Below are 21154 nucleotides of genomic sequence, written 5' to 3' on the forward strand. Positions count from 1 at the left end.
CGGAAGAACCCTGCCTGGGAGCTCCCTGTTCTCTAAGGTGGTGGTGACGTCTGTGTCGAGGGGCTCACACAGAGAGGCAATGTGACAGAGTCGCTGAGTCAGACCACAGATCTAGATCGCCTGGGTTCAAATCCCAGCCCCACCATTTAACACCTGACTGACCCTGGGCAAGGTCAGCCACTTGTGTGCCTGTTTCCTGGTCTGCAAGCTGCGGTGAGGATGACGTGAGCTAATGTGTGTAAAGCATGTAAAACAGTGCCCGGCACACGGCCCTGAAGGGCTGCGCCCTCACCTGTCCAGAGCCTTTGTCCGGGCTCAGTTCTGTGCACACATGTTGGGCCAGAGTCCAAACGCCTGCTTTCTGTAAAGTGCCCCTCAAGCCTGTCAGTCTGTGGAAGAAGGCAGTCAACTGGTCTTAAGCAAAAAGGCTCAGAGGATTTTCAAAGGCTACTTACTAGCTGCCTGTTGCTAAGAGAAAAGTGGTTCACAAGTCACTGCAGATCTCATCTAGATATGATGTCAATTTATTTCAGAAAGTGACGATAACTTAGTTTTTGGAAACTAAGTTATAGACAACTTGACTCCACATGTAGCATAAAAACTGTTTTGAAATTACAAAGGAAGTAACACCGTCTCCTTCTGCTTGCTTCTGGTGTTAGGCTTCTGATGTTGGAGTTGAAAGAGGAAGAGGTCAAAAGACAAGACCATCACACGGTCGACATCACTGTGATCAAGGAACCGGTGGACATCCCATCCCTGCATGTAATGCTGGGCCTCCCGAAAGAGGCCCAGGTATTGGGCCTGTCCAAATCCTTCATAAGTAAGAAGAAGAAAAAGTAGAGGCGACCGGGTTTGTCAGCGAGCCACAGGAACCAGCAGATGTGAAAGCAGGTTAGACCAAAGGACTGCAATGCATTTCCTGACCAATACAGTTGTGTTTTACTTCCCGTCGCAGTGTGCTTGAATACCACGCCCTGTCCACTGTTCCCAGTTTTTCTAAGGTTGGCCCACTGAATGCCTGCACTCTGAAAACTGAGCTGCATGGAAATACATGGATATGGGGAGTAAATGAGTGTGTATTCAATATGATTGGTGATTAAGTTTAGAATCTGATAAAACCAATCACATATCAATGGGAAGTAGATGCACTCATTGAAACATTTCTTCAGGCTCCCTCCCCAAAATAGTTCCTTTGCCCCTTGTCACCGCCCTGTGTCCATATCCTACCTGTCCCCTTACCTGGCTGCCTCTCACGGGACTCATTCCCGCGAGTCAGCACCACAAACATTGCATGGCCCAAGGCCAAACAGCAGGGTCAGGAGCGGGTGTGCAGTTGGCGGTTAAGTGAATACTCCAAGTCTCTGTTAGAAAATGTCAGAGCTAATAATTTGTTTTAAAATTTAAGACCTACCACCAAAAGCATAAAAAGACAATTTCTAGCTTCCCAACTGGCAGAAGGAGGGAAACAATCATCTAACATAAATCTTGGAAAAAAGGAGAACAATGAAGAAAAAAGATGGAAACAGAAAACAAAAGATGGTGGGGAGAAGTGCCAAGATACCAGGAATCACCAATGTAACAGGCTAAACCAGCCGTGGGCAAACTACGGCCCGCGGGCCAGATCCGGCCCGTTTGAAATGAAAAGTTTGCCCACCCCTGGGCTAAACTCACCTCTTCCCCTCCCAAGCCCCAGAGGTACTTAGATTGGATGAAAAAAAATAAAAATCACTTCAATGTTCCTCTTTACAAGGGAAACATCTTCAACAAAATCATATAGAAAAGATAAAAATAAAGTAGGAAAAATGCACCCGGAAAATCTAATCAAGATGATTAGAAAGCAAGCATTATTAAAGGTCAACAAAATAGAATTTAAAGCAAATATCAGCATAATACAGATAAAAATAATTAAAAAAGGACCAACAACCAAAAAGATGCAGTATTCCCTTGCATTTCCCGAACTAGCCTTGCAAACAGACCAGGAAGAGCAACATTGAGTAAGGACATAGACAATTAAAGTGCCTACATGAAATCCTTTGAACTAACAGAGTTAGACACCAGCATGCCACAGAGAAAAAACACTGGCTACATTTTTGGTTGAAAAGTGCAACAGTTTCAAATGATCCCTCAGAGACCAGATCTCTTTGGACTGCAATTAGCAAGTCAGCAATAAACACAAAGCATGCCTTTATTGAGAGGAAATCATAGTGGAAACTGTGCATTATATAAGACAACAAAAACACTACAAATCGATGAGGAGTTTTCTCCCATCTCCTCCCTAACTCCCAGGAGCATGCAGGTCAGGCGACGGGAACTGGAACCCCTGTGCGGGCTGGGTGGGTCCAGTGTTTCTAGACCATGCCTGGCTTGTTTTCGCCCCGACTCTGGGGGGACCAGGCCACGAAGGGCAGGTTCTGTAAAGTAAAACCCAGACAGCTCTGTCTCAGCTGTGAAGCTGCTCGCAGAGTGCACTGGGAGTTTGTTCTACACAACAAAACGCTTTATGTTTAGGCCACACTGGGGCACCTGCACTCAGCTTAGGATATATGAGGTAAAAACCACGTCAGTACTCAAGGTAAAAACCACGTCTAGCAATTCCTTTGGGCAAAGACCTTAGTTCACCACTTCAGTTCTAGGGACCAGGGAAGGGACCCCAACTCTGCGAAGCTCCAGCTGGTCAAGTAGCCCCCAGGATGAGCCAGTGGCCCACTGGCCAGTGTGGTCTACACACAGGCAACAGGAGAGAGACTCAATGCAAAACCGGAAGTTTAAAAACTTTAACAATTTATTAGTCTTATTTTCCAGTAAAATATTCACATAATGTCCAAAGAATGGAATGATAGAATGTCATTGGCTAATTCCACATAAATATTTAAAATCTAAAAACTTCAGAGGATCATCAGACTGAGTAGAAATTTGATTCTTCAAAGCAAGTATTGCTTTACTATTGTCATTAATCCAGTCAATAATATGACCAATAACCTGCAGTGTAAACAGAACGCTTGCTGAGTGGCTTTTTAAAAGATGCTTCTGTGAGCCGTGACCCGTCAATCCAAGAAGAAGATGTTATTGAACTGCGTGGCGCAAAGTTTCTTTACCTCCTCTGCAAGAAGAACAGACAGCAGTGAGTAAGGGAGAGCTTTTCACTCAAAGGTTGTATGATACACATTAGTACCTTAAATTCTTCTGGAATAAAGTTGGGGATAAGTAATTATCTGCAATAATGTTGATCTTATTTCTAAGAAGCTGAGGCAAGAAACGTTAATAAACTAGGAGAAGGAAAAAGCCCAACATGCCCACGAGACTTGAGTGCTATTTAACAGAGACACGCTGCCTCTTCGAGCCTGGGAAAGCTCAAACCCAGCACCCAGAGGGCCTGAGACACCCACGGTGAGGGCCTTAGGAGCACAACTTCTAAAATCTTGAGAACTCTGATGCAAGCACGAACTCCAGCTGCAGCCATGAGCTGTGGACCAGGTGCTCCAGCGGCCTCTCTCTCGTGACGACTCAATTCCCATTGTACTGAGCCACGGCCTGACTGGGGTTTCTAACGCACACAACTATGCATGTGTTACTAGGAGAGAGAAATGGAATATGCCCTCGGAGACACCTGCAGAAAAAGCTCACACCTAACTTTGCTGACAGGTGGCAGGCACTTGGGTGCATCCCAACTGCCCACTCCCTGCTCTGTCTCTTGCAGAGCCGCACCGGGGTGGGGTGCAGGGGAGGGGACACCACCCTTGCCTCCAGGCCAGCACAAAGCAGCTGCTGGGATCGCAGTGTGCGGAGGACAGACCAGCTCTGGCTGGAGCGGGAGGCACGCCCCAGCGTTACTGCTCCCGCACAGAGTGGCTGTCAATTGCTTCATGAGCCTGGCTGCTCTGCTTCAAAGGGTGTATTCTCACACAGGAAGTAAGAACGACCAGTTCATCCACAGTATGTGAAGCCATGGGATTTTCTCCTTTGGCAGCATAAAAATAATTTTCCTTTGGCCATTGTCAAGTTTCAAGTGTTTCACATACTTTTTCGAGGAACTAAGCTACAGAAAAACAGACTGGATCAAAAGGTTTCCTCCGAGCAGCGGAAGCATCTGCTTGAAGTTGCAACAGTCGTGCTGTTCTATTGAGCATGTGTCTCAGTACAATGAAGACAGTGGTTTTTAAATATCAGAAGCATTAACATTGTGCTCAGATACCAAATCCTATTTACCATTTACTTCAATCAGGTTTGCATTTTTTTGATTCAAAATAACATAGAGCTCCCGCTGGTCAGACTTTTTCCCAACAACCCAATAATCACTCATGGCTTTCACGATGATTTCCTCATCTTCATCCACCCTGCAAGACAAGAGTTTCAAAATGCAGTCGTTTATTACAAACAGAGCCAGACTGTGAGAAACTATCTACAACAGGAAATCTCAGTCATCTGGGAAGTCCAGGGAGTCCTGTACGAGTGACTTTGGGCTTAATGATGGGCCTGGAAGCCCAGAGAGGTGGTCGAGCCCCTCTAAGGGGCAGTGGTCACTGGGTTTTGAAGACAATTCCCTTAATGTCTCTGCTGATTAGAAGGGGGCACCTCGCTTGGGAGGCGGTCAGAATTACCTGGTGAAGTCACTGTTGATGTCACCCAGAATCTTCATCAGATCCGGGTGAACAGACGTCAGCGACACACTGGGTGTTTTCCTCATGTGAATCGTACTTTTCTCTGCTAAATTCATGTGGTTGAAGTAGATAAACTTAAACTGGGGTTCTTTCTCAGACCTGTAAGAACAGAGCAGTGAAGTTAACGTTCTGAAAGGGTCTCCAAGTGACACAAGGACACTGTTCAAACTTGGAACCGTGTGGCTGGGCCCTGGACTTTCCACTCCTGGGCTTTCCCGTCGAGAAACTGCATGAAGGTGTGACAGGCTCCTCATTCGTTCGTGTGAGGAGCCTGTTACATTTACGTGATATCTGTGAGGTTCCAATCTGATGGAATTTTCCAGAGGGCTGAAGTGTATTGTTTAAAAAATAAAAATAGTTAAATCATTTTATGACTTTCTCAATAAAAGTATAATGTTTTATAAATGGAAATCACTCAGTTATTCCCTGAATTTTCTGTAAAAAAAAAAAGGGGGGGGGGCAAACTAAATGAATACAGACTATGTACCTCCTGGCCCTGTTTTTCTAAATAAAGTCTCACTGGAACATGGCCACACCTTATGTTAATGTACTGCCTGTGGCTGCTTTCACACCAACCACCACTGAGGAGGTGTAACATATACAGCCACGAAGTCTAACAAACTTACTATTCGGCCCTTTTCAGAAGTCTGCTGGCCCATTAGGAGAGTAACATCTCCTTTATCCCACAGAACCGGGAACACACGTGCTCGTGTGTAAATCTGCCACAGAACTGAAGCTAACTACTGTTAACTAGCAACACTGCACCCTCCTAAGTGGAGATCAGCCTTTCTGCTGAAGGATAATAAACGATTTAGTTGGGATGCGGCATCAATTACTGTAAATGAGTGGGTGCTACCCCAATGCCCCCCAGGTCAGGGCCTGCGACTTCTCAGGGTCCCATCCAGACAGCTGGGCCACTAGCTCCAGGGCCTCCCACCGTCCCCTCACTTAAGTCACAGTCTGGGGTCTGGGTGAGAGGCTGAGTGGCCCTGCCACTGGGGGCTCAGGGCCTCTGCCTACTGCAGGGCTTGCAGCCACGTCCCGGGGCTGAGGGTGCGTAAGTCCGGCCTCTGGGTAAGTGGGTTATTACTGTAATACTGTGCATCTAGGCAAAGAAAGCACGTGATAGCTTAGCGTCCAGGAAAATGAAAAGGGAATTCTTATAAAAGCAGAATTTTTGTCGTTAACCCTCACACAGGGTTTTTTCCTCCACTGGGCTGGTCGAGTGGGATGTGGGATGTGGGTGGGCTCTCACAGGCCAAGCCTCTGGGCAGAGCGGGCACACCTCAGCCCATACGCTCATGCCACAACCAGGGCAGGCCAGCCCAACCATCAGCGTGGGCAGAAAGCTCAGGAGCAGCTCCCCCGGAAGCCTTTCCGACAGGACTGAGCTCTCTGTTGCTCTCTGGAGGCGGAGGGAACGTGAATGATACTGTCCGTTTGCTTAAGGAGAAACCCCTTGACTCTCCCAAGCCCCGTTACATGCTGGGAAGGAAACACAAAGTAAAGTACTAACCCAGACACTCTTTTGTTGACGTTAAATTGCTCACAAATGTCTGATGCCAGCACCGTGAGCTGGGGCCCCACAATGCTGTCCAGTCTTCGGCAAAAGTCCAATGTAGGCTGCACGGAGGCTACAGGTGAGGCAGAAAAGCAGTGAGTGCGACCATGCTCTGGGGTAAAAAGGTCAATGTTCATTTACTGCCTTGAGAACAATTCTGCCGTCTTTACTAAATTAGCAATTCAAACCTTTACTGGATCTGGGAGATGAGGCAATTAAATGATCAGATCTCCCTGCCCACCCTCTCTCCCCCTCAATAGAAGAGAAACAGAAAAATCAAAATTATATTTAAGATGGAAAAAAAACAACAAAAGCAAAGACCTGTCTCACTGAGAATGTTGACGTAAGCATGTGCTGTGGGTGGTAAACAGGCTGTCCACCCCAAGTCGACCCAAGAAGGTCTAATATTTAACAAACATTACACAGCACGGATGGGCCACGTCCGGGGCTCTTCAAATGTGATCTCATTTAACTCGTAAAGCCCCCTAGACAGGTGCCTCTGTTACCTCCCACAGTCAGGGGGGGGAAGGAAGTGCCCAGGTCCTGCTGCTGACAAGGACTCGACTTCCCTCGATGCTGCTATGACAACATGTTGACCATTTAGGAACAGAACACAGCGAATTGTAGAGAGAGAAGGCTTGTCTAAGGCTGGAGTCAGACACAGGGGTGTACCTACCGTCAATCATGAAGCACACAGCTGCGCTCATGGCCTGGGAGGAAAAACACACCCGAGGTTACAAGGAGGCACAGAGGGAAGGCTGCAGAGCCAATGCAGAGACCTGGCTGGACTCCTGACTGGACAAATCACCTTTGTAAAGGTATTTTCTGGCCAACTGGAGAAATCTGGATATGGAGTGAGCACTAGATGAGATTAAGGAAGAAGTGAAACGGTCCCTACAGAATGAGCAAGTCCATAGCTGTAAAAGCGCGCGAGGGCAGTACTCAGTGAGGTGTGTGCCAGGGGGCATCCAACTGAGCATGCAAGACGCCAGGCCTTGGACAGTTACCCTCTCACAAGTAAGGAAACTCCTTCACAGGAGCCGGAAAGGAGGCACTATTCCAAAAGGGCACCCATGTTGAGTTTCACAGTAATGTTCACGTCCAGCATCTGTTCTGAGAACACGTAAGAGGTTTGCACACATACCCGTGGACACGCACGGGAGTTACTTTGGTGTTAACCTGGAACACTGGAGGGAAAACAGTTGTTACCTTATAAACGATGAGATGGAGGGCTTCGTAAGTGTCATCGGTATTTACAAAGATTTTGGGGAATCTGCATTTTGCTTCCGGATCATTAAGGTTCAAGGGTCCAGTTAGAAATCTGAGAAGCAAGCAAGAGATGACTCGATTCAACTAGGAAAATTATAAACGGGAATATACAGGGTGGGTAAAACTAGGTCTACAGTTGTGAGCATGCAAAACACTGAGTTCATTCTTATTTATTTTTGCATTAGTTTCCACATGAACAATTGTAAGCCTACTTTTGTCCACCCTGTATAAATGGAGTACATTCTACTTACTATACAGCCATTTTGGGGAGAAACTAGATACTACTTACAAAACACCAAATCAGAATATAGAAAAGTAATAGTTTTAATTCACTGGAAACAAGATAATTCCTTTGTTGATCATCTATCTATATATATAAAAGCCTAAGCGACTGAATGACTGATTGACCTGTTGCTATGATGTGCACTGACCACCAGGGGACAGACGCTCAATGCACAAGATTGGGCTCCCTCCTGTCTGGATCAGGCCTGCGGGGATCGGGCCGAAACCAGCTATCCGACTTCCCCCGAGGGGTCCCAGATTGTGAGAGGGCGCAAGCTAGGCCGAGGGACCCCCACCGCACTGGGCCTCTAGTTATCAATAAAGCAGCACAAAGGTAATTCAGGGTTCATGATTTTATCTTTACCAAGGAAGATGATAAACTCCATAACCGCACCCGAAGAACAGAGTCCTACCTTCCATAGTGCTGAAGATTTCCCGGCATTTCTGCCCTTATGGGAGAATCCCTTCCTGCCAACTGTGAACAAATCGATGTTGAGAAATGACTTATTAGATTGTCTACTTTCAAGGCTTTGAAAAGCAGTATTCCTCTACCAGTTGGCTCTGTGCCACTTTCCTACATCAATTTCCCACGCTCCTTCCACCAAAAAAAAGGGGGTCACAGACACAGAGAACTCATTTTAACCAGGATCATCACAACATAGCTTCCCTGGGCCCTAAATTCCATCTCCTGATTTAGTGCTTTTACAGCAATAACTGAAATCTCCCATGTGGTTAATGCATCCTAGCAATGACATAAGTTACTCAACTTCACCTTGTATCCCCGATGGGGAACACTCTCTTCCTATTTTCTAGATGTGGAAACTGAAGTCCACAGCTGTTCACCAGCGCACACAGCTCCCAAGCAGGAGGGCCAGGTGTCAAACCCAGGCCCCTGACACCCAAGTCCCTGCCCTCTACCAGGACGTCATGCCTCCTCCTAGACTGCACATTCCTAGTTTTCTTTGCTGAAGATGTACTATTTCAACATGCATAGAAAATAAATAAAAAACACCTCCCCTCCCCCTCAATTCAACAGTCATACTAGCTAAAAAACTTGTTACTCTTCTAAAAAATGATGTCCTTTTAGGCTACATAACACTGCAGCATGTGAAAGATTTAGCAAATGAAAAACTGAAACCAGCAAAACCAATAGCGAAAATGCACAGCCAGCTCTCAACATGTGCAGTTTGCACTGAGAGGGACGACTCGTGTGTCCATGTGCACAGGCCATGCTGTACACTGTGGTTTCCTGTTTCACGGCCTGGCTCTCGGGAATGTGATAAAGCAGTTTTCTGCTGTTGCCACGGCACCGTCACATGGAAAGGCCTCCTGCAGCGGTCCTTCTGGAAGCAGGTGCTTTAGCATTAGACCCCTGCCACTTGTTAGCGGGGTGAGTCTGGCAAGTCAGTTCAGGCCCCCCAGCCTGGGTAACCCACCCGGAAGGCGGAGATAAGGGACCCAGCAAGCATGCGCCTCCTGACAACAGCGCTAACAGTTGGCAACAGCAGAACACTGTGCTGTTGGGGTTAACACTGCTTTGTCAAAGGTCCTGGCATGTTCCGAGTTCCCAGAACCCGACCTAAACACCAGTTCTCCCTCTACTCAGTGAATTGCTCCTTTAAAAACACACCTTTGCTACTGCCTTTGAACGTAATAAAAGGAAGAAGAGCTGACACACGTGGCTTTCTGTGTTAAGTGAAATACAGCTAACCAGGTCTCACTACATACCACACTAATGATGGAAAATAGGGATCGGAGCTGCCCCAGCCACAACCAATTACTACATCCTCCTCCCACCCCCAACCAGTGTATGTGCATGTGTACATACATACATGCATGCATGCATATACCTACCTACCTACCTAGAGAGAGAGATTAGCACCCAACCGTACCTCAGGTTCGATATGCCTTGGAAAGAGGGATGTGGTGAGGTATTTGTATAAAATTCTCATGTCATCTTGTTCCAATCCACTCCTGAAACACAGAAAAGCAGTCAGAAGCAGGACTGGTCGGTCTCTCCACGGCTCTATGCGAAAGCGCATCTCCTCTCTTTTACATCAGATGGAGAGCCCTTCCCCGACTGGAGGTTCCAGAGGGAACGGGTTACACCTGCGTCGGCACTGGGACCTGCTCAAGGCCACGCCTGTGGCGTGCACTGCACGGGCCATTTATAATAAAGTCCCAGGACCCGATTCCCTGGTTGAGTTCCACGCAGGACTCTTCGGGGAGCATTAGTAACCACAATGCTCCCTTCAGGACGGAGGTTTCGCTCGGCTTCTGGCCACGCTCAGCGCCACACTCTTTTGCTCAGCATCCGGGAAGGCAGGGAAGGCACTGATGCTGCCAACAGGAACTGACCCTGCTACGCCTCAGAAATGGAATGGCTTTCAATTCTCTGGATTTCATTGTAGGCGAAAAGGAGTAAGAGAAAGAAACCAACCTCAGGCAAACCATCTAATCTGAAATGAGGCGACAATGAGCAGCCTGTGGGAAATGGCTGAGACGCTAGCTGGCATTGGATGCTATTTGAAGTCGGGTCTGTAGGTAGGAATATAAGCTGGGTATGAATCTGTATCTGGGTATTTTTTCTGTTCAAGGTAATTGGGAAAATCGTGTGAGGAAATCAGCCTTTATATGAATTAAGCCCATACACTGTATTCCGGAGGCTCTTTCTTCTTTTTCCACTGAAATCACGTTAGACAAAGTCTGGTCTGTCCTGCCCTCCAGCTTTCTCCCATGCCACCCCGCCTCTACCACCTCTTCTCTTCCGAGGTCCAATTTCCATAACGTCTCGTCCACACACAAAACTAGAAGGGAGTCCTGCACGCATAGGCAGCTTGGTTCTGTTTCCTGCAGGACAAGGAGGAGCTTAGGTCCAAAGGTAAAACCAACAGAGAAGATGTTCACAGCCAATCAGGCGGATGGAATTGGCAAACCAAACCATGAAAAGGTCACCCACTGGTTTCTTTTGCGGAACTAATTGTGATAAGGGTGGGGGGGGTGGGTAGAGAAACACAAAAGCAAAACAGGCTCTGGGTGTGATTTCCCCTTTAAGACATAAGTCAGTCCCAGTGGGGAGGGCAGCTAAGATAAGCAGAGACAGCACGGAAAGCATTGCGCTGGGCAGCGCTTCCTCAGCTGCCTCCCTCGAAGTAGCTACTGGGCACCCTGGCTCCTGAACCCTCCAAATGTGGCAGTGGGAACCAGTATGGAATACACACTGGATTTTTAAGATTTGGCACAAGAAACTGCTCGTTAAGAATTTTTTTATACTATTTACATGCTGAGATAACACTTTAGATATATTGGGCTACAAGATATAATATTGTAATTAACTTAACCAGGTTCTTTTTACTTTATCTCGGCTACTGGAAACTTTTAAAGCGCCTATGTGTTGTGCATTACACTCTCACCATCCAGTGCTGTCCTAGACCAGAGGGCAGGAGTGGAAACGCCCTATAAAAGGAAAGGGTGACATTAATTCCTTAACTGCTGACCACGCCCACTGTGCCTGGGGCTTTGTTTTTATTATTGCACTTAAGATTTAGTGCTAGGCATTAAATCCTTTGGTGCTGGTTTTCTGGGTAGAACACTTTAAAAAATTAAGTTGCAGCCAGCAGTTCAGAGCACAGAACACCAGCAGGTGCTCCCCTCTGCTTGCAGAGGGGCGGAGAGACGAGCGAAGTTATAGGGTCTCCACCAGCTGACCAAGCAACTCTCCATCCAGTATCTGCACCCCATTCCTACCCGCACTCCCCTACAGAAACAAATGAAGTAATGTTCTGTTAGTTATGCCAGATGGTACCTCCGGGGGAAAATTCTTATAACTGCACGGCAATCTTCAATGATTTCAAAATACAAGTTTTTAAAAAACCAAACAAGAGTTCCTTCCTTAGCACAGAGAGACAGACAACCACATGAAGCCAACAATCCCTGCACTGACGGCCCAATGAGTCAGGACTCCACCCACAGGAAAGAGCCCCTCATGCTCACAAGTACAGAGTTCTCAGTCTCCCAAATAGCTATTTCATAAGAATGATTTTTTTCCCTTTAAAAAACAGAACTTTTCTTCCGTTCAAAGTGATGCTACCACTTTGTCAAGACTGACTGCTCTTTCTGGTTTATGAATCTACTAGAGGCCCGATGTACAAAATTCATGCAAAAGTAGGTCTTCTTTCCCCTGGCTGCTGGCACTGGCTTCTTCCCTCTGGCACCTGGGACCCAGGCTTCCCTCGCAGCCCTGGCTTTGTCTGGAAGGTCCTCTGGAAGGACGTCCGGTCTAATTAGCATATTACGCTTTTATTATTATAGATAACTCTGTGTCCTGTGTTGGTGTCATTGCTACATGGACTGCCGTTGTTTTGCTCTGAGGGACGCAGCCACTGCAACGCTGCAAGCGACACACAGCTGTGGTCTGCAGCCTGTGTGTGTCAGTAGAGCACGCCCTCTGTTTCTGAAGATGGCCCCCAGTTATTTAAGTCAGGGACTTCTGTCGGCAGAAGCACTGTCAAGAACAGGGCTGTGATCATCCAAGGCACGACCCTCACTTAGGATTAGTTTAGTCCAGAACACAGACTTACTGTCACGTATGGAATATAACATAATCCAGCCAAGATCAAAGAGCATGGTCAGCTCTGATTAACTTAAAATATCTAAGGCATTTATTTATAAGAGCATTAAGCCCTGAAAAGTAAGTCAGTTCAGTAAGAGGAAAATTCTCCTAAAAAAATAAGCCAAAAACTTCGGACAAAGAAAAATCAACTGAGCGCTGGCTGGGTGGCTCAGTTAATTGGAGCGTCATCCTACACCAAAAGGTTGCGGGTTCAATCCTGGGTTGGGGTGTGTACTAGAGGCGACCAATCAATGTTTCTCTCTCTCCTTTCTCTCTCAAAAATCAGTAAAAACATGTCCTCCGGTGAGGATTAAAAAAATAAATAAAAAGAGTCAGCTGACATCCTATGAACAGCAGTAATATCTAATCCTATCACAGCCAATACCAAATTCATTCAGGGTGAACCTACCAGATGAGTTGGTCATTATAGAGAAAGGCAGTGTATTTGACTATACTCAGGCTCTCCTCCATCCTGTTAATAAAGGACTGGATTTTCAAATAAGTCATTTTATCCAATGGGAAGAAGCTGATTCCACCAAAAATGTCGAGTAGATCGCATGACTGCAAATGCAGCGTTTGCAAATACTGTAGGAAAAAATAAGGCACAACATTTATAAATAAGTACACTGAATATAGTACTCTTTGACAACTGAAGATAATTAGCCCTAATTAATGGTACAACACAACCACACACTGGCAACAGCACGCCGACAAGCCAGCCAGTGGGTGCACCACAGATAACTGGATCTGAAATTAGTACCAATTTCAAAATATAAAGTTCAAACACAACTCATTAATGTTTCCTCAGTATTGTGTTTTCTCTCTTTGAAGTATTTGATTCCTGTTATTAGTGCTTCTCAAATTAGGTTAGCCTCGTTTGTGATATCATGGATATACTTAGTGACGTCTTACATGAAAATGAGGTTGAAAGGGCACGTGGTTGGTGTGCCCAGTGATGGGCACAAGAGCAGGAATCAGGAGATGGTATGAGAGTGAATAATTATGGTCACTGAAGTGAAGAACAAACAAGAAAGTAATTCACAAAAACATAATAATTCAAAAATAGGTTATCAAAGGTAGAGGTTGGGTGAGAATTTTCACTGCAAAATTCCATTCGCAGTGAAAGAGAATGGCAACTATTTAGGGACATTCATGTACCACTTGGGAAAATCACACTAATCACCACTACTGTGATAAAGTCTGGGTCACAGCCAAAAACGTTTACCTTGAGCCAACACAGGTTACGTATTACATGAACAGAATCAACCATAAGCATGTGCAACTCAGTGAAACGTTTAAATTTTGCTAACCCACCACACAGTAAGTTCACTTTTGAGTACCACTGGTACCACTGGTGAGATGCTCCCATCCTACCAGTAGGTTAGGAAAGGAGTCAAGTGCAAGTCTAACGAGTTTCCTCCCTGGGCAGGTTCTGCCAGTGTATCTTAGGCTCTTTGCCACTTTCAAGTTCTGGGATGTTTGTAGAAGAGAAAGAAACTTGTCTATATAGTTATCTAAAGCAGCGGTTCTCAACCTGTGGGTCACGACCCCTTTGGCGGTCAAACGACCCTTTCACAGGGGTGGCCTAAGACCATCCTGCATATCAGATATTTACATGACGATTCATAACAGTAGCAACATTACAGTTATGAAGTAGCAACAAAAATAATTTTATGGTTGGGCGTTACCACATGAGGAACTGTATTTAAAGGGCCAGAAGGTTGAGAACCACTGCTCTAAAGGTTTGTCTGGACACTATCAAGATTATAAATAAAATTCAAAATACTTACCCGATGGAAGAATTTCTCTAATCTTTCTTTTAGGAGCTTGACACCTCCATCTTCCATGGCTCTCATAAATGTACCATTAAAAAGCTGAGGGTGTAAAAAGTTTTAAAAAGTCAATTTCCCATGCCCTTCAATCATCCGGTATGACAAGTTCTTCTTTTACTTTTAGATTAATTTGACTTATTTAATCCCCCAGTCCCCTTTTTTTTTTTAAAATATATTTTATTGATTTTCCACAGAGAGGAAGGGAGAGAGATAGAGAGTTAGAAACATCGATCAGCTGCCTCCTGCACATCTCCCACTGGGGATGTGCCCGCAACCCAGGTACATGCCCTTGACCGGAATCGAACCTGGGATCTTTCAGTCCGCAGGCTGATGCTCTATCCACTGAGCCAAACCGGTTTTGGCCCCAGTCCCTTTTAAATACAGGATCTAGTCACATGAAAAAGGAGGAGTTATAAAATAAGTCACCAAAAATTAACACACTGTTGAGTGATGTTGTGATTTTTATGAAATCACCTAATTGTTTTGGGCATGTTTTTAACCTCAGCTCATACCTACGTTTAACTTTACGTAAGTATCGTCACCAGACTTCTTAAACCAGATAGTGTGTATTTTCCTCAAGCACTTGGACTGTCTTGTTCACCAATAGGGACACATTCCTAGTACAGGGCCAGGAATGGAGAAGTACTCCGAGCTCATTGAGTAAGTGTACATACAAACTCAATACTGTCCCAGAGGTCCCATAATTTCTTCCCCTCATCCAGCTACACAGTCACCTTGCAATAATCTAAAGAATTAAGAATTAGTTTTAAACAACCCCTGTCAATGGGGGTAACTGGCTAGATTCAATTCAGAAACAATGTCACGCTCACCTTGTACATGCTGTAGCACTGCTGGAGCACGGAACTATAAACCTTGTCCTGCAAACAACACAAAGACACAGCACAAGTCTCAAGGTGAAAGGAAAGAAAATTCTATTACACGGTAGGTAGAGTACAATGACTGGTGGCAAAGCAATATGATGTTTATAAACCTGATCCCACAATAGTTGTGTGCTGAAAAGAGAGGTATTTAAATTCAGTTATAAAGCAGTAAGCCTGATTGCAGGAGGGATTTAAACTTGGGTGATGCGCAGAAGGCATTAGTGAGACATGGTACATCTACCTTTTTATAAGATTGTACTAATGTAAACAGTAGCTAGAAAACCTTACTATGTATGCCCTGAGAAACTTCTGCAAAGCAACATAGCTTAAAACTGGCCGAGAAAGTCACCCAACATATTTAGGAATAAATGTTTTCCTAAAAAATATGAAATAAAAGAATGACATTACCAACAACTCCTCCTCTTGGTATTCAACAACTGGTTTTCCATCTTTACTTTGCTTTTCAATGATAGGATTCCGAACAACCTATAAAGTTTGATAAAGTGAAATTATACAATGAATCAATTATAAGTTTTAAAATTTCCCCCTAAACTTAAATATTTGATCCTGTCACAACAAAAACACACTTCTTAAAACAGCCCCAAGAACAAATACTGAATAGGAGTTGGATTTTAAAATTGCAACCAATCTTATTGTAATTTTACTTTGATGCAATAGCCAGAGGACTTTCCTAAATTCTTAACAGTAAAGATCACCCATAACTTTACAATTTCAAGAAGATGTACTGTGTATGTAAATACCATGACCATCCAGAAATTTTCCTCTGGTTCGTTGAAGAACTGCCTATTCTTCTGTGTATGTAAAGACTTCGCAGGCTTTGATGGACTAAAGGTCCTAAAAAGGTGAGAAGAATGTGTTGGGGACAATTCTCCAGTGTGAGCTGTAAGAACTCACTGAGCTTTGCAGAAGCGCATTTAAAGGCGTTACCTTGTAAACTGTACAATAGCTTCACACAAGCCGACATTTCTAATTTTTTCGTTCTTCTCCACTTCATTTGGGTAATAAAACAAAATTTTGTTTTCCTCCTACGTATGAAGGAGAAACAGAACCACGGCATTAACATAAACATTTTTAAAATCCTAGCTGTTGAAAATGCTGATTAATGTCAACCTCTCATATCATATATGCTAAAGGCAAAACAAACCAACCATTCCCAAGCCAAAAAAAAACCCACAAAAGACCAAAAAAACTTTTCAGAAAGAGAATGATCCTTTCAATGTGTAAAACGCTCCCCAGACTGAAGGACAATTGTGATACACATGCCACTGAGGTAGCACTACTGGACAATTACTCTGGCACTCCATCTTCGGAGTTCCTTCCTCATGCTGGTTTGTAATAAATACACCAACGCTAGAAAGAAATAGGTGTGCGCGTGTGCGCGTGCACAAACTTCCACCTCCCCGCGAATGACCCCCAGCAGGTTCGTGGGCATTTGAACTGACAGCCTTTAAAGGGGCTGTGATTTCCTGCCAGCAAAACCTGGCTCCGGACATCCTTTGGGGAAGTCGCCGTCCCCCCCTACAGCCTACACGAACACAAACTCCTGGAACTTATGCAGTTAGTAATAATTGGGGAATCTCTGCGAGGGTCCTTCCGCCAAGCCCGCGTGACCTCGGGGCTCCGGCCCCCCGCTCCTCCACGCCGCCGGTCGGGGACTTCCAGGAACAAAGGCGCCCGCGCAATGTTAGCCACGCCGGGACCCACGCGAAGAGAAGGGACTCGACCCGTGTGCGGCGGGCGATTCACCCGGCGAGTCTTCACTCCGCCCGCACACGGGCACTGATCCGGGACCCGAAGCACCCTCTCTGGCTGCGCTGCCAGGACCCCGCCGTACCCGGGACCCGGCGCACTCCTGGCACTCAGGCTCGGTAATGCCGCTGGAGGAGGGCAGAGTGACAGGTGCTGCCCGGCGCGGGGCGGGCGAGGGTCACCTGCCGGGCGCCCCCCGCGGCTCCCGGAGCCCGGAGCCCGCCGCCGGCCCGCCGCCCGCCGCCCCGGCCGCCGGCTGACGCCCGCGCGCAGCCCCGCTCCGCCCCGCTCACCTCTCCCTCGCGCGGCCCGAAACGCGGGTTGTAGATGAAGAAGCTCAGCAGGGCCGGCGGGAGCTGCTTCTCTTGGGCCGCCCCGGCCGCCGCTGCCGCCATCCCGGCCCGGCCCCCGCCTCGGGAGCCTCCCTCTGCCGGTGCCCAGACAGCCGCCTCCAGGAAACCGCACTTCCGCCTCCTAGCGGTCGCCCCGGAAGTGGTCGCCGTCGGCCCGGAAGAAGAAACCGCAGCGCGGCGTCCCCCTCAGGCGCGCGGGAGTGGTTGGCTCCTGGGCAGGCGTGTCCTCCGTGAGAGGTAAGGCGAAGGTAACGTGTTTTTTTTTTTTTTGTTTGTGCCCAGGGTTCTGTCTTGGGTCGAGGGCATGGCTGCCTGTTTACGGAAAAATGGATGGAGCAGAGGCTGGCGCAAAGACGCCCTGCGGGGAAAGAAACTCGCGCGTGCGTTCAGCTGGCGATGGGCCCGTCTTCATCTGCAGCCTCCCTTCAAGCATATAAGGTGTTTTTCTTTTTCTTTTTTTTTTTATTCCAATTTGAGAGACTTCAGGTGACTGTGGTTCAAACCAAACCAACAGACTTCGCCCTTTACCCCGACTCCTCTGGCTCCGAAGAAAGACGGCAGATCTGAAGGCGCTGCGTGCGCCCCAAGTGGGAGCGGCTATGGCTTCCTCCCGAGAGCCAACCCCTCGCCGTGGCGCCCAGGGCATGGCCCTTCCCAGCTTTTAGGATTCCTTTGCTTTTGAGTCCTGTGGATCCTGGCGCAGTTGGAATGGCTCGCTGCTTCTGGTATTTGGAGTTCAAGCCGATGGAACTGCAGCCGACTGCCTGGCCAAGCTCAAGAAGTCCTTAAGCTACCGCTAGGACGTCTGCTGTCGGCTGGTGGTGGTTGGCATCCGTTCAACTCTAATAGGAAACCCCAATTTGGGGCACTGGGAAGGAGAATTTATTCAGAACAGCTCAACTGCGAGACAGCACAGGTGTGGAACAGCAGGGCCGTGAGGCAGGTCGGGTGTGAGGCAGCCCTGTGGTGCAGCTTGGCCCCTCTCTGGCAAGACGGCTGGACTCTGCTGGCCCACTCCGGCCTGGTCCAGCCAGACAGCTTACCTGGTACAGCTCCAGCAGGAAAACACAATCTTCGTAGGTGAGGAAAGCCCATTCCCTGAGTCAGAGGGAATCTGATTAATAGGGAGGGAAGTGCTCCCGCCCCCTGCAAATGAGGACTCCAAGTCCACAGTTTGATTGGGCAACAAACAAACAAACACTGCCCTGCCCTAGCCGGTTTGGCTCAGTGGATAGAGCGTCAGCCTGTGAACTGAAAGATTCCAGGTTCAATTCCAATCAAGGGCACATGCCTAGGTTGTGGGCTCCATCCCCAGTGTGGGGTGTGCAGGAGGCAGCCGATCCATGATTCTCTCTCATCACGGATGTTTCTCTCTCTCCCTCTTCCTTCCTCTCTGAAATCAATAAAAAATATATTGAAAACAAAACAAAAAGCAGCAACATTGTCCTGATTTGCCCTAATGGAGGCACCTGATTGGTCAGTGAAAATGCTGATGGGGCTATAGCTGTGCAGCTCCCGTTGCATGGACAAAGTCCCAGTCCTATTGGTTGAAATCGGATTCCAGGAATTCCTTTAGGAGGGTTGGCTCAGATGGCAGGCAGGCAGTTCAGTGCTCCCTGAAGTGTAGCTTGTGTGAGAGGCCCCTGTTTAGCAAGGCTGCTAGGCCCTGTTTTTAAATTTGGCCCAATTGGCCACCTAGAGCCCTTTTCAGTATTTTCTTTCTTGGAGTCAACAGTCGTCGGTCACAGATTAAGTTTAAAAACAGGACTTATCCAACCTGGCAGAATGGGTTTTCACATTTAGGGGCACAGTGTTGGAATTTGGACATGAGAAAGATCTGAGCACTGATCCTAGCTCAATCCCTCACTAGGTGTGAGACCTTGGATTGATTACCTAACCTTTCTCCAGTGTGTATCTCTTGTTTGTAAAATGACTAATAGTAAAGGCTTTCCTTGAAGACTTCACCATAAGAATTAAATGGACTTTGAATTGGACATCTAGAGCCCAGCACTTAATCATTATTCAACAAATTATTACTATCATTACTTGCTCTTGAAAGACATTTTCAATGTATGCAAATCAATATATGTGATACACTACTAGTACATTAAGGAAATGAAGGGTCAAAATCATGTGATCATCTGAGTAGGTGAGAAAAAGCACTCAACAAAATTCAGCATCCTTTCATGGTAAAAAAAAACAACAAACTCGGTACAGAAGGGATATACCATCCCTTAATAAAGGCCACATGTGACAAGCCCACACTTCACATATGAAAGGTTGAAAGCTTTTCCTCTAAGATCAGGAGTCCTCCCCAGAACAATACGGCAAGAAAAAGAAATAAAAGGCATCCAAGCCATGAAGTAAAATTGTCTCTGTTTGCAGATAATATGATCTTATATATAGAAAACCTTAAAGACTGCACCATAAACCCCTTAGAACTAATAAAGGAAGTCAGTAAAGTTGCAGGATATAATATCAGTATACAAAAGTCAGTTGTTGCTAACAAGGAACTATCAGAGAAAGTAAGAAAATCCTATTTACATTAGCATCAAAAAGAAAATACTGCCCTAGTTGGTTTGGCTCAGTGGTTAGAGTGTCAGCCCACTGATGAAGGGTCTCAGGTTCAATTCTGGTCAAGGGCACATACCTCTGTTGCAGTCTTGATCCCGGGCCCAGTTGGAGTGAGGGTGGGAGCAACCAATTGATGTGTCTCTATCACATCCATGCTTCTCTCTCTGTCTCTCCCCCTTCCATAATCTCTAAATATCAATGGAAAAAATATCCTCGGGTGAGGATTAACAGCAACAACAAAAGAGAATAAAGTACTTAGTAAAAAATTTAGCCAAGGAGGTAAAAGATTTATGCACTGAAAATTATAAAACACTGATGAAAGAAATTGGAGAAGGCACAAATAAGTGGAAAGATGTTCTGTGTTCATGGATTGGAAGAATTAATACTGTTAAAATATCCATTCTACCTAAAGTGATCTACAGATTCCGTGCAATTCTAATCAAAATTCCAATGGTAGTTTTTATCAACACAAAAACCAACCCTAAAATTGACATGGAGCCACAAAAGACCTTGAAGAGTCAAAGCAATCTTGAGAATGAAGAGCAAAACTGGAGTCATCACACTCCCTAATTTCAAACTACATTGCAAAGCTATAGTAATCCAAACAGTATGGTATTGGCATAAAAACAGACACGAGATCATTGGAACAGAATAGAGAGCTCAGAAATAAATCACATAGAGTCAATTAGTTTATGACAAAGGAGCCAATAGTTACATTGGGAAGAGGATAGACTTAAATAAATGGTGTTGGGAAAACTGGATAGCCACATGCAAAAAAAAAAAAAGAAAGAAAGAAACTGGACTTATATTTTGCACCGTACATAAAAATCAATTCAAAATGGATTGAAGATTTGAACATAAAAGGTGAAACCATAAAACTAGAAGAAAACCGGTAAGCTCCTTGACATTGGTTATGGCAAAGGATTTTTGGAGTTGACACAAAAAGTGCATGCAACAGAATAAAAAACTACAAAGCTGCACAGCAAAGGCAACCATCAACAAAATGAAAAGTCATCCTATGGAATAGAAAATATCTGCAAACCAGACATCCAGTAAGGGGTTAATATCCAAAATATCAAGAATTCATACAAACAATAGAAAATACTTTCAAATAACCCAATTTAAAAATGAGCAAAGGATCTGAGTAGACATTCTTCCAAATAAGATATACAAATAGCCAACATTTACATGGTACATGAGAAGATATCCTTTCAACATCACGAATCATTTAGGGAAAGGCAAATAAAAATGATGAGATATCATTTCACTCCTGTTAGGTCTATTTTCAAAAAGACGAGATAACAAATGCTGGCTAGGATGTGGAGAAAAGGGAACTCCAGTCCACTGTTGGTGGGAATGTAA

General features: G+C 45.8%; 2 protein-coding genes across 3 annotated transcripts in view; one reads left to right on the top strand and one right to left on the bottom strand.

Moving 5' to 3' along the window:
* Positions 1-5060, top strand: part of RSPH10B (radial spoke head 10 homolog B) — a 35996-nt gene extending 30936 nt beyond the window's left edge. The window contains exon 20 of the mRNA XM_070414343.1: positions 660-5060. Within this exon, the coding sequence (XP_070270444.1) occupies positions 660-840 (181 nt within the window). The 3' untranslated portion in view covers positions 841-5060. The remainder of the gene's footprint in view (positions 1-659) is intronic.
* CCZ1 (CCZ1 homolog, vacuolar protein trafficking and biogenesis associated) lies at positions 2765-17370 on the bottom strand. Of its 2 annotated transcripts, XM_070414344.1 has the most exons (15): positions 17159-17362; positions 16044-16141; positions 15857-15950; positions 15504-15581; positions 15045-15092; positions 14173-14256; positions 12792-12967; positions 9663-9744; positions 8184-8245; positions 7429-7540; positions 6896-6929; positions 6175-6292; positions 4599-4757; positions 4207-4334; positions 2765-3100 (listed from the first exon to the last, which is right to left on the bottom strand). In XM_070414344.1, the coding sequence occupies exons 1-15, from the start codon at positions 17258-17260 to the stop codon at positions 3045-3047; spliced, it is 1431 nt and encodes a 476-aa protein (XP_070270445.1). In that variant the 5' UTR covers positions 17261-17362; the 3' UTR covers positions 2765-3044. The 2 variants fall into 2 exon arrangements, with proteins under 2 accessions (XP_070270445.1, XP_070270446.1); XM_070414345.1 differs by lacking the exon at positions 4207-4334 and having other exon boundaries at positions 17159-17370.
* Positions 17371-21154: the final 3784 nt, after the last annotated feature.

The sequence above is a fragment of the Myotis yumanensis genome, unplaced genomic scaffold (genome assembly GCF_028538775.1).
Source record: "Myotis yumanensis isolate MYYU_CA2020_CCGP unplaced genomic scaffold, mMyoYum1.0.hap1 SCAF_5, whole genome shotgun sequence".
NCBI lineage: Eukaryota > Metazoa > Chordata > Mammalia > Chiroptera > Vespertilionidae > Myotis > Myotis yumanensis.

Excerpts from the sequence above, each read along its gene's own strand:
- CCZ1 (XM_070414344.1), bottom strand. The coding sequence starts at position 17,260 with ATGGCGGCAGCGGCGGCCGGGGCGGCCCAAGAGAAGCAGCTCCCGCCG. Across the intron at positions 12,968-14,172 it reads TAGAGAAATTCTTCCATCGG|TATTTGCAAACGCTGCATTT; the intron begins GTAAGTATTTTG and ends TTTTTCCTACAG. Across the intron at positions 4,758-6,174 it reads GTCAACAAAAGAGTGTCTGG|GTCTGAGAAAGAACCCCAGT; the intron begins GTTAGTACTTTA and ends CTGTTCTTACAG.